Here is an 18846-nt window from a genome sequence, read left to right on the forward strand (position 1 = left end):
TTCCTTTATCTAGATACACCACGTCTACGGGCCTTCCTTTATCTAGATACACCACGTCTACGGACCTTCCTTTATCCAGATACACCATGTCTACGGGCCTTCCTTTATCTAGATACACCACGTCTATGGGCCTTCCTTTATCTAGATACACCACGTCTAAGGGCCTTACTTTATCTAGATACACCACGTCTACGGGCCTTCCTTTATCTAGATACACCACGTCTATGGGCCTTCCTTTATCCAGATACACCACGTCTACGGGCCTTCCTTTATCTAGATACACCACATCTACGAGCCTTCCTTTATCTAGATACACCACGTCTACGGGCCTTCCTTTATCTAGATACACCACGTCTACGAGCCTTCCTTTATCTAGATACACCACGTCTACGGGCCTTCCTTTATCTAGATACACCACGTCTACGGGTCTTCCTTTATCTAGATACACCACGTCTACGAGCCTTCCTTTATCTAGATACACCACATCTACGGGCCTTCCTTTATCTAGATACACCACGTCTACGGGCCTTCATTTATCTAGATATACCACGTCTACGGTCCTTCCTTTATCCAGATACACCATGTCTACGGGCCTTCCTTTATCTAGATACACCACGTCTACGGGCCTTCCTTTATCTAGATACATCACGTCTACGGGCCTTCATTTATCTAGATACACCACGTCTACGGGCCTTCATTTATCTAGATACACCACATCTACGGGCCTTCCTTTAGCCAGATACACCACGTCTATGGGCCTTCCTTTATCCAGATACACCACGTCTATGGACCTTCCTTTATCCAGATACACTACATCTACGGGCCTTCCTTTATCTAGATACACCACGTCTACGGACCTTCCTTTATCCAGATACACCACGTCTACGGGTCTTCCTTTATCTAGATACACCACGTCTACGGGCCTTCCTTTATCTAGATACACCACGTCTACGGGCCTTCCTTTATCTAGATACACCACGTCTACGGGCCTTCCTTTATCTAGATACACCACGTCTACGGGCCTTCCTTTATCCAGATACACCACGTCTACGGGCCTTCCTTTATCTAGATACACCACGTCTACGGGCCTTCCTTTATCTAGATACCCCACGTCTAAGGGCCTTCCTTTATCTAGATACACCACGTCTATGGGCCTTTATTTATCTAGATACACCACGTCTACGGGCCTTCCTTTATCTAGATACACCACGTCCACAGGCCTTCCTTTATCTAGATACACCACGTCTACGGGCCTTCCTTTATCTAGATACACCACGTCTAAGGGCCTTCCTTTATCCAGATACACCACATCTACGGGCCTTCCTTTATCTAGATACACCAAATCTACGGGCCTTCCTTTATCCAGATACAGCACGTCTATGGGCCTTCCTTTAGCCAGATACACCACGTCTATGGACCTTCCTTTATCCAGATACACCACGTCTACGGGCCTTCCTTTATCCAGATACATCACGTCTACGGGCCTTCCTTTATCTATATACACTACGTCTATGGACCTTCCTTTATCCACATACACCACGTCTACCGGCCTTCCTTTATCCAGATACACCACGTCTACGGACCTTCCTTTATCCAGATACACCACGTCTACGGGCCTTCCTTTATCTATATACACTACGTCTACGGACCTTCCTTTATCTAGATACACCACGTCTACGGGCCTTCCTTTATCTAGATAGACCACGTCTATGGGCCTTTATTTATCTAGATACACCACGTCTACGGGCCTTCCTTTATCTAGATACACCACATCTACGGGTCTTCCTTTATCCAGATACAGCACGTCTACAGGCCTTCCTTTAGCCAGATACACCACGTCTATGGACCTTCCTTTATCCAGATACACCACGTCTACGGACCTTCCTTTATCCAGATACATCACGTCTACGGGCCTTCCTTTATCTATATACACTACGTCTACGGACCTTCCTTTATCCACATACACCACGTCTACCGGCCTTCCTTTATCCAGATACACCACGTCTACGGACCTTCCTTTATCCAGATACACCACGTCTACGGGCCTTCCTTTATCTAGATACACCACGTCTACGGGCCTTCCTTTATCTAGATACATCACGTCTACGGGCCTTCCTTTATCTAGATACACCACGTCTACGGGCCTTCATTTATCTAGATACACCACGTCTACGGACCTTCCATTATCTAGATACACCACGTCTACAGACCTTACTTTATCCAGATACACCACGTCTACGGGCCTTCCTTTATCTAGATACACCACGTCTACGGGCCTTCATTTATCTAGATACACCATGTCTACGGGCCTTCCTTTATCTAGATACACCACGTCTACGGGCCTTCCTTTATCTAGATACACCACGTCTATGGGCCTTCCTTTATCTAGATACATCACGTCTACGGGCCTTCATTTATCTAGATACACCACATCTACGGGCCTTCCTTTATCTAGATACACCACGTCTACGGGCCTTCATTTATCTAGATACACCATGTCTACGGGCCTTCCTTTATCTAGATACACCACGTCTACAGGCCTTCCTTTATCTAGATACACCACGTCTACGGGCCTTCCTTTATCTAGATACACCACGTCTACGGGCCTTCCTTTATCTAGATACACCACGTCTACGGGCCTTCCTTTATCTAGATACACCACGTCTACGGACCTTCCTTTATCCAGATACACCACGTCTACGGGCCTTCCTTTATCTAGATACACCACGTCTACGGGCCTTCCTTTATCTAGATACACCACGTCTACGGGCCTTCCTTTATCTAGATACACCACGTCTACGGGCCTTCCTTTATCTAGATACACCACGTCTACGGACCTTCCTTTATCCAGATACACCACGTCTACAGGCCTTCCTTTATCTAGATACACCATGTCTACGGATCTTCCTTTATCTAGATACACCACGTCTACGGGCCTTCCTTTATCCAGATACAGCACGTCTACGGGCCTTCCTTTATCCAGATACACCACGTCTATGGACCTTCCTTTATCCAGAAACACCACGTCTACGGGCCTTCCTTTATCCAGATACATCACGTCTACGGGCCTTCCTTTATCTAGATACACCACGTCTATGGGCCTTCCTTTATCCAGATACACCACGTCTACGGGCCTTCCTTTATCTAGATACACCACATCTACGAGCCTTCCTTTATCTAGATACACCACGTCTACGGGCCTTCTTTTATCTAGATACACCACGTCTACGAGCCTTCCTTTATCTAGATACACCACGTCTACGGGCCTTCCTTTATCTAGATACACCACGTCTACGGGTCTTCCTTTATCTAGATACACCACGTCTACGAGCCTTCCTTTATCTAGATACACCACGTCTACGGGCCTTCCTTTATCTAGATACACCACGTCTACGGGCCTTCCTTTATCTAGATACACCACATCTACGGGCCTTCCTTTATCTAGATACATCACGTCTACGGGCCTTCATTTATCTAGATACACCACATCTACGGGCCTTCCTTTATCTAGATACATCACGTCTACGGGCCTTCCTTTATCTAGATACACCACGTCTACGGACCTTCCATTATCTAGATACACCACGTCTACGGACCTTCCTTTATCCAGATACACCACGTCTACGGGCCTTCCTTTATCTAGATACACCACGTCTACGGGCCTTCATTTATCTAGATACACCATGTCTACGGGCCTTCCTTTATCTAGATACACCACGTCTACGGGCCTTCCTTTATCTAGATACACCACGTCTACGGGCCTTCCTTTATCTAGATACATCACGTCTACGGGCCTTCATTTATCTAGATACACCACGTCTACGGGCCTTCCTTTATCTAGATACACCACGTCTACGGGCCTTCCTTTATCTAGATACATCACGTCTACGGGCCTTCATTTATCTAGATACACCACGTCTACGGGCCTTCCTTTATCTAGATACACCACGTCTACGGGCCTTCCTTTATCTAGATACACCACGTCTACGGGCCTTCATTTATCTAGATACACCACGTCTACGGTCCTTCCTTTATCCAGATACACCATGTCTACGGGCCTTCCTTTATCTAGATACACCACGTCTACGGGCCTTCCTTTATCTAGATACATCACGTCTACGGGCCTTCATTTATCTAGATACACCACGTCTACGCGCCTTCATTTATCTAGATACACCACATCTACGGGCCTTCCTTTAGCCAGATACACCACGTCTATGGGCCTTCCTTTATCTAGATACACCACGTCTACGGACCTTCCTTTATCCAGATACACCACGTCTACGGGTCTTCCTTTATCTAGATACACCACATCTACGGGCCTTCCTTTATCTAGATACACCACGTCTACGGGCCTTCCTTTATCTAGATACACCACGTCTACGGGCCTTCCTTTATCTAGATACACCACGTCTACGGGCCTTCCTTTATCCAGATACACTACGTCTACGGGCCTTCCTTTATCTAGATACACCACGTCTACGGGCCTTCCTTTATCTAGATACACCACGTCTATGGGCCTTCCTTTATCTAGATACACCACGTCTAAGGGCCTTCCTTTATCTAGATACACCACGTCTATGGGCCTTTATTTATCTAGATACACCACGTCTACGGGCCTTCCTTTATCTAGATACACCACGTCCACAGGCCTTCCTTTATCTAGATACACCACGTCTACGGGCCTTCCTTTATCTAGATACACCACGTCTACGGGCCTTCCTTTATCCAGATACACCACATCTACGGGCCTTCCTTTATCTAGATACACCACATCTACGGGCCTTCCTTTATCCAGATACAGCACGTCTACGGGCCTTCCTTTAGCCAGATACACCACGTCTATGGACCTTCCTTTATCCAGATACACCACGTCTACGGGCCTTCCTTTATCCAGATACATCACGTCTACGGGCCTTCCTTTATCTATATACACTACGTCTACGGACCTTCCTTTATCCACATACACCACGTCTACCGGCCTTCCTTTATCCAGATACACCACGTCTACGGACCTTCCTTTATCCAGATACACCACGTCTACGGGCCTTCCTTTATCTAGATACACCACGTCTACGGGCCTTCCTTTATCTAGATACATCACGTCTACGGGCCTTCCTTTATCTAGATACACCACGTCTACGGGCCTTCATTTATCTAGATACACCACGTCTACGGACCTTCCATTATCTAGATACACCACGTCTACAGACCTTACTTTATCCAGATACACCACGTCTACGGGCCTTCCTTTATCTAGATACACCACGTCTACGGGCCTTCCTTTATCTAGATACACCACGTCTACGGACCTTCCTTTATCCAGATACACCACGTCTACAGGCCTTCCTTTATCTAGATACACCACGTCTACAGGCCTTCCTTTATCTAGATACACCACGTCTACGGGCCTTCCTTTATCTAGATACACCACGTCTACGGGCCTTCCTTTATCTAGATACACCACGTCTACGGGCCTTCCTTTATCTAGATACACCACGTCTACGGACCTTCCTTTATCCAGATACACCACGTCTACGGGCCTTCCTTTATCTAGATACACCACGTCTATGGGCCTTCCTTTATCTAGATACACCACGTCTAAGGGCCTTACTTTATCTAGATACACCACGTCTACGGGCCTTCCTTTATCTAGATACACCACGTCTATGGGCCTTCCTTTATCCAGATACACCACGTCTATGGGCCTTCCTTTATCTAGATACACCACATCTACGAGCCTTCCTTTATCTAGATACACCACGTCTACGGGCCTTCCTTTATCTAGATACACCACGTCTACGAGCCTTCCTTTATCTAGATACACCACGTCTACGGGCCTTCCTTTATCTAGATACACCACGTCTACGGGTCTTCCTTTATCTAGATACACCACGTCTACGAGCCTTCCTTTATCTAGATACACCACATCTACGGGCCTTCCTTTATCTAGATACACCACGTCTACGGGCCTTCATTTATCTAGATACACCACGTCTACCGTCCTTCCTTTATCCAGATACACCATGTCTACGGGCCTTCCTTTATCTAGATACACCACGTCTACGGGCCTTCCTTTATCTAGATACATCACGTCTACGGGCCTTCATTTATCTAGATACACCACGTCTACGGGCCTTCATTTATCTAGATACACCACATCTACTGGCCTTCCTTTAGCCAGATACACCACGTCTATGGGCCTTCCTTTATCTAGATACACCACGTCTATGGACCTTCCTTTATCCAGATACACTACATCTACGGGCGTTCCTTTATCTAGATACACCACGTCTACGGACCTACCTTTATCCAGATACACCACGTCTACGGGTCTTCCTTTATCTAGATACACCACGTCTACGGGCCTTCCTTTATCTAGATACACCACGTCTACGGGCCTTCCTTTATCTAGATACACCACGTCTACGGGCCTTCCTTTATCTAGATACACCACGTCTACGGGCCTTCCTTTATCCAGATACACCACGTCTACGGGCCTTCCTTTATCTAGATACACCACGTCTACGGGCCTTCCTTTATCTAGATACACCACGTCTAAGGGCCTTCCTTTATCTAGATACACCACGTCTATGGGCCTTTATTTATCTAGATACACCACGTCTACGGGCCTTCCTTTATCTAGATACACCACGTCCACAGGCCTTCCTTTATCTAGATACACCACGTCTACGGGCCTTCCTTTATCTAGATACACCACGTCTACGGGCCTTCCTTTATCCAGATACACCACATCTACGGGCCTTCCTTTATCTAGATACACCACATCTACGGGCCTTCCTTTATCCAGATACAGCACGTCTACGGGCCTTCCTTTAGCCAGATACACCACGTCTATGGACCTTCCTTTATCCAGATACACCACGTCTACGGGCCTTCCTTTATCCAGATACATCACGTCTACGGGCCTTCCTTTATCTATATACACTACGTCTACGGACCTTCCTTTATCCACATACACCACGTCTACCGGCCTTCCTTTATCCAGATACACCACGTCTACGGACCTTCCTTTATCCAGATACACCACGTCTACGGGCCTTCCTTTATCTATATACACTACGTCTACGGACCTTCCTTTATCTAGATACACCACGTCTACGGGCCTTCCTTTATCTAGATAGACCACGTCTATGGGCCTTTATTTATCTAGATACACCACGTCTACGGGCCTTCCTTTATCTAGATACACCACGTCTACTGGCCTTCATTTATCTAGATACACCACATCTACGGGCCTTCCTTTATCCAGATACAGCACGTCTACGGGCCTTCCTTTAGCCAGATACACCACGTCTATGGGCATTCCTTTATCTAGATACACCACGTCTACGGGCCTTTATTTATCTAGATACACCACGTCTACGGGCCTTCCTTTATCCAGATACATCACGTCTACGGGCCTTCCTTTATCTAGATACACCACGTCTATGGGCCTTCCTTTATCTAGATACACCACGTCTATGAGCCTTTATTTATCTGGATACACCACGTCTACGGACCTTCCTTTATCTAGATACACCACGTCTACGGGCCTTCCTTTATCTAGATACACCACGTCTATGAGCCTTTATTTATCTAGATACACCACGTCTACGGACCTTCCTTTATCTAGATACACCACGTCTACGGGCCTTTATTTATCTAGATACACCACGTCTACGGGCCTTCCTTTATCTATATACACTACGTCTACGGACCTTCCTTTATCTAGATACACCACGTCTACGGGCCTTCCTTTATCCAGATACACCACGTCTACGGACCTTCCTTTATCCAGATACACCACGTCTACGGGCCTTCCTTTATCTATATACACTACGTCTACGGACCTTCCTTTATCTAGATATACCACGTCTACGGACCTTCCTTTATCTAGATACACCACATCTACGGACCTTCCTTTATCTAGATACACCACGTCTATGGGCCTTCCTTTATCTAGATACACCACGTCTACGGGCCTTCTTTTATCTAGATACACCACGTCTACGGGCCTTACTTTATCTAGATACACCACGTCTACGGGCCTTTATTTATCTAGATACACCACGTCTACGGGCCTTCCTTTATCTAGATACACCACATCTACGGGCCTTCCTTTATCTAGATACACCACGTCTACGGGCCTTCCTTTATCTAGATACACCACATCTACGGGCCTTCCTTTATCTAGATACACCACGTCTACGGGCCTTCATTTATCTAGATACACCACGTCTACGGGCCTTCATTTATCTAGATACACCACGTCTACGGGCCTTCCTTTATCCAGATACACCACGTCTACGGGCCTTCCTTTATCTAGATATACCACGTCTACGGACCTTCCTTTATCTAGATACACCACGTCTACGGGCCTTCCTTTATCTAGATACACCACGTCTACGGGCCTTCCTTTATCTAGATACACCACGTCTACGGGCCTTCCTTTATCTAGATACACCACATCTACGGGCCTTCCTTTATCTAGATACACCACATCTACGGGCCTTCCTTTATCTAGATACACCACGTCTACGGGCCTTCCTTTATATAGATACACCACGTCTACGGACCTTCCTTTATCTAGATACACCACATCTACGGGCCTTCCTTTATCTAGATACACCACATCTACGGGCCTTCCTTTATCTAGATACACCACATCTACGGGCCTTCCTTTATCTAGATACACCACATCTACGGGCCTTCCTTTATATAGATACACCACGTCTACGGACCTTCCTTTATCTAGATACACCACATCTACGGGCCTTCCTTTATCTAGATACACCACATCTACGGGCCTTCCTTTATCCAGATACACCACGTCTACGTGCCTTCCTTTATATAGATACACCACGTCTACGGACCTTCCTTTATCTAGATACACCACATCAATGGGCCTTCCTTTATCTAGATACACCACGTCTACGGGCCTTCCTTTATCTAGATACACCACGTCTACGGGCCTTCCTTTATCTAGTGTGACATTGGGGGAAGTTTAACTCAGTGGTAGATGCCTTTTCAGTAAGTTCACATCGAACAGGAACTTTTGTTTAAGGGCATGGTAGCCCACTTTTATTAAAAAGGAACAACATAAAGTTCATACATGCACTTGGTTGCCCACACAGGGGTTCTTCTGCCAAAAAACAATACATGAAAAATGCCAAGCCACCTGGCTCTCTTCAGCAGCACTGCCACCTAGGCTTTACAATTCAGCCCTCTTGGCCTTATAACAGGGTTCCCGCACAACTACTGCACCTCTTTTCAGTTTCCTTGCTGCTCAGGCCTTCCCCTTCAGGCTCTCATTTGTCTCAGATGCGCACAGCTTTAACACACACAGTGTCTATCTAGACAGCAGCCCCTCACTGCTCTGATCCTCAGACTTGGGTCTCTGGCTTTCTCTAGTGCACTCTCTGCACTCTCTGGAGACCTCCTGTCTCTGTTTTTCAGATGGAGAAGTGTTGGGAGAAGAGGACTTGCAGCTCGTTGTCGGGGACGGTAAGAACTTGTATGATGGGAGTACTTTATGCTGCTATCAGGGGATGGGATTGTAATTCTGCAGCTGCTGTCATGGCACATCCTTGGTCATGGCAATCGTCATCCGATGGTTCTCATCTCTTTATAGAGAGCAGGGAATTGTAGGCTCTTGTTTATTTTCTGGACCCGATTTCCCTGATTCTCCTGATTTTAATGGACCCCTCTGTCTGTCCTTCCCTCCCGCACAGGTGACGGTCACCTTCCACGATGTGGCCGCCTGCTTCGAGGAAGAGGACTGGGAGCTTATGGAGCAATGGCAGCAGGATCTGTACCGGGATGCCATGAAGGAGATTCACTCTGCTTTGCACAATCTGGGTGAGTGAGGGGGCACGAGGGCATGGGATGGTGGGGGGTGGCAAATGTAGAGGAGGGAGAATACAACCTCACACGTACAATGGTTTCTGAAGAGCATTTGGCAGACAGTGGAGAGGTATTTCATCACCTGCTTGCCATCTGCTTGAACCCCTTGGACTCTGTAAATGCATTGTTATGCTACGCCCGCTGAAAGCGATAAGGGGGGGTATACCTTCTGTTGCAAAATAGATATTTGCCAGCACACCGCGGATCGACGCAAAGTAGCGCCCAAACGGATAGTTTATTGCATGATCATAACAGAAGGAGAGTGCAACATTTCGGAGTCACGCAGGACCCCTTCGTCAGACATGTGATCATCGCGTGCCTCCGAAAAACATGGGTGATGTCTGTATCATGTGATCTGGCTAGCTCTGAGGACAAGAAACGGTTTTCTCTCCAGCATAAAAGACACAACTGAGCATGTGCAAGTTGGCTGGCTTTCCCCAGATAGACATTGCAAGGAGGGGGAGGATCTATGCATACAGGATCAAACAGCCCTTTTTTACACAATGTAGAGGATTAACCCTTTACGTTCCACAGTGAGTATAACAAGCATGCTATGACGTGTATATACAGACCGATTTTACTGTTGTGGGTTTAGTAATACTTTCACGGCTGTGTGTTGAGTTATTTTGAGGGGACAGCGAATTGACACTGTTATACAAGCTGTACACTCACTTCTTTACATTGTAGCCAAGTGTCATTTCTTCAGTGTTGTCACATGAAAAGAAAGAATAAAATATTTACAAACATGTGAGGGGTGCACTCACTTTTGTCATAATGTAGATTGTGTTCTCCCTGCCCCCCCCCCAGGGTACCGGATCCTCAACCCGTATCTCCTGGTGAAGATCGAGAAACACAGAGAACGTTTCCGGAACAACCACAGCCAATCAACAAGTGAGCTCTGCCCCCCTCACTGTGACATAGTTCTGTGTTTTGGTCAGTCCTTACACTTTCTTTCACCAGCTTGTGTTTTTTAAAGAGCTAGTTCACCCCCCCCAACAAAGAAAATTGTGTACACACACCTTTTGACAGGAAGTCTGTGATCTTCTGCATAGTCTAGGACTGTATATGGAGATGGGCACTATCTGTCTCTTTGTGTCCCTTTTACTGATACTGGCTTAGGCCCCTTTCACACTGGTGCGGGAGCGGTTTTAACCCCCGCTAGTGGCCGAAAAAGGGTTATAACCACCCGCAAATTGCCGCTGCAGCGCTTTCAATGGGCAGGAGGGGTGAAGGAGGGGTGTATACACCCCTCCTTCACCGCTCCAAAGATGCTGCTTGCAGGAGTATTTTTAACGTCCTGCCAATGCACCGCTGCAGTGTGAAGCCCCCGGGGTTTTAACACTGGAGACACAGAAGCGGCTGTTTCAGGGCGCTTTGCAGGCACTATTTTTAGTACTGTAATGCCTGCAAAGCGCCCCCCCCGGGGGGAAAGGGGCCTTACTCATAGAAGGACTTCTGTAAGGACATTTAGGGACAGAGCAGTGAAAGGTTAGAGCCTCTGCCTGGTTTTATTTCTTTTATTCCTTCCTCTACTGGCACCTTATTTATCAGGGTGGGGAAAGTTATCACTAGGGTAATATTTCCAGTCGTGTATTGAGACTGGTATTTTCCTCTCATTGGACAGTGATGGCAGATGGTGGAGTTTGGCCATCATATCAGGAAAACTCACACCCTAGTAATAAAGTGACAGTAAATCAGGGTCATAAGCCCCATACACACTATCAGATTTTCTGCTGGATTTTATTTATTTTCCTTTAGATTTACCAAAACCATATAATAAGGTCAAACCTGTAGGAGTTTCAGTGTGTATGCAACCAGGCAGGCCCTTGTACTATATGGTTTTGGTAAATCTGAAGACAAAAATCAGCAGAAAATCTGATAGTCTGTATGGATATAGAAGGGGGACTTTCTGACTAATCACATGCGGTCATATAGGACAGTGTTTCTCAACTCCAGTCCTCAAGGCGCCCCAACAGGTCATGTTTTCAGGCTTTCCAATATTTTTCACAGCTGATTTGATCAGTTTCACTGCCTTAGTAATTACCACAGCTGGTTCATTTGAGGGAAATGCTGAAAACATGACCTGTTGGGGCGCCTTGAGGAGTTTAGTTGAGAAACACTGATATAGGCGACCAGACAACACCCCCCCCTTTCCAAATCCCTACTACTTGTGTAAAGTCTAAGGCACAGCTGGAGGGGACTATAAGCATGCCATGGCAAATATAATGCAGCTTGTCAAGTCAAAGGGGCTGCTCTGCAACTGCAAGCCCAACGTCTGGCTCGTGTTTGCAGTGCGCAGTAAATTGCAGCAAAATGCAACCACGCATCCGGGAGGCAGTCCTATGTGGTTCTGGCCAGCCTCTGATCCACCACATATTGCTTTTTCAGAGAGACGGCCGCTAGCCTTTGGCCAGATGTTTTACTTTTGTTTGTTTACAATTGAGTAAAGTTATATTTAAAAAAACAAAGAAAAAAAAAACCCTTTTAATAGCAAACATGTCAAACGTGCCTGCTTTGTGCACTGAGGTCCTCCTCTTCTCGGGTCCCCCGCTGGCATGCCTCCTCTTCTCTAAATGAAGTGCCTGCTATGGGGGGGATATGTGTGTGTGTGTGTAGGCGCTCGCTCGCTCCTGAGCCCCACTCTGTATGTCTATTAAACACACAGAACAGTGCTCGGCCCCGCCCCCTCCTCATTGCTACTTGAGCTGTGAATGGCTGACAGCAGCGGGAGCCGTTCGGGAGGCAGAAACCCTGCAGAGCAGCCGCTCTCATGCATATCGCTGGATCATGGTCAGGCAAATGTTAGGGAGGGCTATAGGGAAGTTGTATACTGAAGGTGTACACTCAAAGAGACTTAAGGCTGTAATTGGTGCTAAAAGCTGTGAATACTTATTTACATGGGATTTTCTCCCTACGTCTTTCAGGACGGCACCTGGAGAGAGCGCAGCTCCACCCACTTTCCCAGGAAACACTGCAGTCAGTTTTTCTTTAAAGACCGGACGCTTCCACCATGGCCTCAGTTGTAGTGTTTCCTCCGACATGGTAGAAGCGCTGCAGGGGTGTGTATAGTTTATATAGGGTTTATAGTTCTTATGTGGTGAAACTTTGTGTATTATAGGGCCCATTCCTATAATATTATTTTTTTTTATTATTTTTTTTTTGTGATTCAACTGGATGGACTTGTGCCTTTTTAAAAAAAAATATATTTTTTTTTTTTCAACCTATGTATTAAGTTTTTATAGTGTAGAGCTCATACCATATTTGGACCCATTCCAGAGACTGGGCATCACACTCTAGTTGACTGAATTGGTATCGGATTCCAGTTTATACTGTGGAGCTCACACTCTATTTGGACCTGTGCTAGAAACTGGACATCACACTGTACAGTAGCTGACTGAATTGGTATCAGTTTCTATTTGATACCATGGAGCTTACACCCTATTTGGACCCATTCCAGCAGCTGGACATATAACTGTCGCTGACCGAATTGGTATCGGATTCCCGTTTATACTGTGGAGCTCACACTCTATTTGGACCCATTCCAGAAATTGGACATCACACTGGAGCTGACTGAATTGGTACCAGTTTAGAATGTGGAGCTCACACACTATATGGACCTATTCTAAAAACTGGACATAACATGTATTTGAATTGGTATCAGATTCCAGTTTATAATGTAGAGCTCACACTCTATTTGGACCTGTGCTAGAAACTGGACATCACACTGTAGCTGACTGAATTGGTTTTGGATTAATTTATACTGTAGAGCTCTCAGCTCACACTCCCACATTCCAGAAACTGACTGAATTGATATTGGTTTCAAGTTGATACTGTGGAGCTCACACTCTATTTGGACTCATTGCAGAAACTGGACATCACACTGTAGCTGACTGAATTGGTATCAGATTCCAGTTTATACTGTGGAGCTCACACTCTATTTGGACCTATTCTAGAAACTGGACATCACACTGTAGCTGACTGAATTGGTATTGGATTCCAGTGTATACTGTGGAGCTCACACTCTATTTGGACTCATTCCAGAAACTGGACATCACACTGTAGCTGACTCCCCTACAATTTTGCATGGTTTTTAATATGTATTTGTTTCCTTAGAGAGGTCGGAGAGGCTCAGGAACTGGCCACCAGAGACCGTTCTCGGAGGCGGAAAGGTATTGTTCGCCAAATCAAACCTGTTGCTGCACTGCATGACTTTGACCAGAACAAACAGACTGAGCCCAAAGAGAACGAGGTACCGTGTGTCTTCTCTGATTGTGAGGTCAGCTTCTCCGGGGTACAGCGTTCCTTCCCCTTGGAAGAAATTTGTCCCTACTTGTCACCAGTGAAGGGTTTCAGGGAAGACGCCCCCATCGGTTTCCAGGAGCGAGGACAGGCATTTATTCTGTGCAGTGTGTGCAGCAAGACCTTCTGCAATAACTCCAGCTTCCAGGTCCATATGCAGAGCCACACAGGAGAACGGCCTTTTAAATGTACGGACTGTGACAAAAGCTTCATCCGCAGCTCTCACCTGAAGATTTACCTGCGTACCCACACTGGAGAGCGCCCCTACAAGCGCACCGTGTGCGAGAAGAGCTTCCATGACAACTCCAGCTATGCCCGCCACCAGCGCATTCATACAGGAGAGAAACCTTACCAGTGCTCCATCTGCGGGAAATACTTCCGCAAAAAGTCCAACCTGAAGGACCACTACAGGACGCACACTGGGGAACGCCCCTACAAGTGTCAGCACTGCGACAAGAGTTTCCACCAGAGGAACCATCATGCTGACAGCTGCTGAGCGTTCTGCAAACTTTGTTGGGGGTGGGATGAGAACACCCACCTTTCTCCATCATCGAAAGGCTCAGGATTTTTGGAGGCCTTCATTCTTCTCCCCCCAAAGGGTCATGTTTCCAGCCCCTGAGGATTCTGGGAATGGCTGGGATGAAGACTTTGATTCAACCCTCCAAACACCTTTCCAGCTGTTGAGTAGCTTCTTTAGGAAGAGGTTTCCTGTCCGCTCCCTTTAACAGGTTATATTTTCGGTCTCTGAGGATTCTGGGAACTCTTGGGGAGAAATCTCTTCTCCATCTCCTCCTAGGCCTTGTTTCTAAATGTTTGGGCGGTGCAGGTGAAAAACCTGAAAATACGACACAAAAGAAAAGAGGGAGAGTGACTTCTAAATGTAGCAACAGTTGGCCACTCACATGTGCCCCTTCATGATGAAACCACTGGCACCTGTATCCTGTGCCCATCTCCTTGCTGATGGTATTGGTGCAGCAGACCTGGTACCGGCGCCTGACTGGCCTCTCTACTATCTCCGGAACCACACTGGAATGCAGTGGTCCATTGGGCAGGAAGTAGCGTCACAGTGACGTGGCTTTACGAAAAGAAGTGTGCGTACTCTGAAACACGTAGCCATGCTCTGCTATCCTCCCACCATGACATCACTTCCACCCCGATGGACCACTGCGTTCCAGCGGGGTTCCGGAGATAGTAGAAAGACCAGCTCTGCTACACCAATACCGCCATCAGGGAGACGGATACAGGATACAGATGCCAGTGGTTTTCTTATGAAGCGCGTGTCTTTTATGCACACATGTGAGTAGCCAATTGTTTTTAACCAATTGCTACACTCAAAATGCGCTCTCCCTCTTTTTTTTCTTTTGTGTCACATCTACAGAGTCTGTTTCTAACACTCGAGTCAGCCGCCATAACTGTGGCCGGTATTTTTGGGGCTATTCCACCAGAGACATTATGATTGGACGTTTATCTTTATTTTAATTACCATTATTCTTTGGCTGGGGGTACCTACCTGCCTGAGTGTGCCATGCACTTGTCTTGTTTTATGCAGGTGAAAAAGTGTCCACTCTGTCCCTGGCAGGCCGTATGACTGGTCATAATGGGCTTCAAAAGAGTGAGTGATCTCCATAGAACCTGATAGATGTCACCGGTCAACAGCCAGTACTAGGCAGTGATTACAAATACCAGTCACATTGGATGTTCTCTGGTGGCTTCCATTGCCCAACTCTTGAAAAGGGTGTTAATCTGAGGCAAGGTGTATGGGATGGTACCGATTCTCAGAGCTGGGCGACGGTGGCTACCTATAGGGGTTAACCAAAACTTCAAAGAGCAAAATTATGACCCTGGGGAGTGTAGGTCTTTTTATTGACCACTGTGGGGTTGATTAAAGGCAAATGTGCACTCTGCAAAGTGCAATTGCTCCAAGGTTTAGTAGATGAGGTGAAGCTTCCCTTTTGCAAAGAAAAATTAAACAAATACAGCATTTTTGCTTGCACATGATTGGATGATGGAAGTCGGCAGAGCGTCCCCCTCATTTACTAAGCTCTGGAGCAACTGCATAGTAGTAAATCTCCTCCCCAGAGTTCAGGTATCATTCAGATGATGCGGGAATGAGCCATACACAGCTCAAGAATAAAACAGCCGGGAAGAGCAGAGTATGCAGAGAACAGGCTGTATAGCGAATGAGAAGATTTATACAGCCAGGCCATTACTAAATAAGAGGCAGATCGAGGCTTCTGCAATGCTGGAATGCCAGGGGGCCCTTTTTGGCCTGACGGAGGTTATAGACTTGAAGATAGAATCATATTTATATAGCATTGTCTAGGAGTGTGCACTTTGTCTATTGGGGTGTCTTGTGTTCTTCAAAATATCTGGGTTCAGGGTTCCCAGCACAGTCACCCCAATGTCCATAGTAGCTTGCGCCTCTAAGATGCTAAGTGCCCCCTTGTGGGTTTATTTTGTGCAATACAATTAGTCTGTTCTGAGCAATAATCATTGAACATAAGCTACATTCTCACAGGTGATTCTATTTAACACACATAAAAGAGTTTACTAAGCACTTGCCTGTAGTGGGCTGGTGATTAAAGTGTGTTACCCTTAAAATTGATCATTTAACGTGGTAAGAAAGGCTTAAGGTTTTATACCTTCATGCATTCTATGCCTAAAGGTAAAAAAAAGTCTCTGTGCAGCCCCCCCCCAGCCGACCTTAATACTTACACGAGCCCCATTGCAATCCAGCGATGTGGGGTCTCCACTTCCTCGTTGGCTGTCAATCACAGCCAGTTAGCCAATGAGAAGAGAGAGGGGTGTGGCCGAGCCTCAGCTCTGTTTGTGAATGGAATCGCAGAGCAGCGGCTCAAGAGCAAGCCTGCCTGGGTGCCCCATAGCAAGCTGCTTGCTCTGGAGGCACTCGGCAGAAGGGAGCGGGCCAGGAGCCAAGAAGGGAGTCGTGAAGAGGACGATTGACGCTGATCTGTGCAAAATCACTGCATAGAGCAGGTACGTACAACATGTTTGTTATTTCAAGAAAATGCCTTTAATATAGAAATTTTTTTTTTGCTTAACCACTTGCCGCCCGGCCCAATAACATATTGACGGGGGCAAAGTGGTTTCATAATCCTGATCGGACGTCATATGACGTGATCAGGATTATGAGCCACTGCGCGCCCCCGGGGGCGCGCATCGCGGCGATCGTTGTTGCGGGGTGTCAGTCTGAAGAGTCTCCGACGTGATCAGCCGTGTCCAAGCCCACCTGTGCCACCTATCCGTGCCACATATCAGTGTCCATCAATGCCACCTCATCAGTGCCACTTCATTGGTGCCCATCAGTGCCGCCTTATCATTGCCCATCAGTGTAACCCCATCGGTGAAGGAGAAAACTTACTTATTTGCAAAGTTTTGAAACTGAAACAAAAAAAAAAACATTTTTTTTTCAAAATTTTCGGGATTTTTTTATTTGTTTAGCAAAAAATAAAAACCACAGAGGTGATCAAATACCACCAAAAGAAAGCTCTATTTGTGGGAAAAAAATGATTAAAATTTCATTTGGGTACCGTGTAGCATGACCGCGCAATTGTCATTCAAAGTGCAACAGCGCTGAAAGCTGAAAATTGGTCTGGGCAGGAAGGTGTTTAAGTGCCCCCCGGTATTGAAGTGGTTAATAAAGAAACATAAAAATGTTCATTCTTTGTGCTGTTTCACTTTTATTCTAGTTTACCGATCAGAGTTACAGGATACTGTCCCAACGCATGGCCTGCCTGTAGTTCTGTAATCAGTTTGCTGCCATGCACCTTTCCCATCCCTGTTCATGGCCAACGCCCTTTGGACAGAAATCCATGGGAAAGTTTGTATGAAGTCCGATCGTGTACACTAAGCAGTCATGAAATTGAGCCCAGGTTCACACTGATGTGCGTTAGAAATTGTTCGAGTTCATGTGAATCTGCACAGTTTCAAACCGGTGTTCTGTCCAAAAATGTCCGCCTATCGAATAGTGTCCGCTGTGTACTGCGCAGGCGCAGTGCGGAGCACAAGGAGATTCGGAAAATCTCCAAAGATGAATGGCACCTGTGCCGTGAGTCCAGGTGCAAGCCCCACCATCCAAGTGGACATAGGGCTGCACATATTAGAGGGCCGCTCACCACGCTTCGGGCACGGCCTCGCTTTGCTCGGCTCTTTTTATTCTAACTCTATGTCCACTTGGATGGTGGGGCTTAAACCTGGACTCACAGCGGAGGTGCCATTCATGTTCGGAATCTGCTTTAATATTTGTCAGATGTAGCAGTAGCCCGTAATAGGTGGCCAGTGGAAGGAGGAACAGTGCCCCATCACTGGTGGCCAGTGGGAGGAGGAACAGTGCCCCATCACTGGTGGCCAGTGGGAGGAGGAACAGTGTCCCATCACTGGTGGCCAGTAGGAGGAGGAACGGTGTCCCATCATTGGTGGCCAGTGGGAGGAGAAACAGTGTCCCATCACTGGTGGCCAGTGGGAGGAAGAACGGTGTCCCATCACTGGTGGCCAGTAGGAGGAAGAACGGTGTCCCATCACTGGTGGCCAGTAGGAGGAGGAACAGTGTCCCATCACTGGTGGCCAGTAGGAGGAGGAACGGTGTCCCATCACTGGTGGCCAGTGGGAGGAGGAACAGTG

The 18846-nt window shown here is 46.9% G+C and overlaps 1 protein-coding gene across 3 annotated transcripts; it reads left to right on the plus strand.

Annotated features, from left to right (window-relative positions):
* The first annotated feature begins 9005 nt into the window (after positions 1-9005).
* On the plus strand, positions 9006-17884 carry LOC143962478 (uncharacterized). 3 transcript variants are annotated; one of them, XM_077471751.1, is made up of 4 exons: positions 9010-9507; positions 9735-9861; positions 10714-10797; positions 14020-17884. In XM_077471751.1, the coding sequence occupies exons 2-4, from the start codon at positions 9800-9802 to the stop codon at positions 14699-14701; spliced, it is 828 nt and encodes a 275-aa protein (XP_077327877.1). In that variant the 5' UTR covers positions 9010-9507; positions 9735-9799; the 3' UTR covers positions 14702-17884. The 3 variants fall into 3 exon arrangements, with proteins under 3 accessions (XP_077327878.1, XP_077327877.1, XP_077327879.1); XM_077471752.1 differs by having other exon boundaries at positions 9006-9861; XM_077471753.1 differs by lacking the exon at positions 10714-10797.
* The last annotated feature ends 962 nt before the right edge of the window (positions 17885-18846 follow it).

The sequence above is a fragment of the Lithobates pipiens genome, unplaced genomic scaffold, assembly GCF_037356315.1.
Source record: "Lithobates pipiens isolate NorthernLeopardFrog02 unplaced genomic scaffold, aLitPip1_a1.2 Scaffold_8, whole genome shotgun sequence".
NCBI lineage: Eukaryota > Metazoa > Chordata > Amphibia > Anura > Ranidae > Lithobates > Lithobates pipiens.

Bases quoted from the DNA above. Each gene is read 5' to 3' on its own strand.
- LOC143962478 (XM_077471752.1), top strand. From the start codon at position 9,800: ATGGCAGCAGGATCTGTACCGGGATGCCATGAAGGAGATTCACTCTGC. The intron at 9,862-10,713 runs GTGAGTGAGGGG...CCCCCCCCCCAG, and splicing joins CTCTGCTTTGCACAATCTGG to GGTACCGGATCCTCAACCCG. The intron at 10,798-14,019 runs GTGAGCTCTGCC...TTGTTTCCTTAG, and splicing joins CAACCACAGCCAATCAACAA to AGAGGTCGGAGAGGCTCAGG.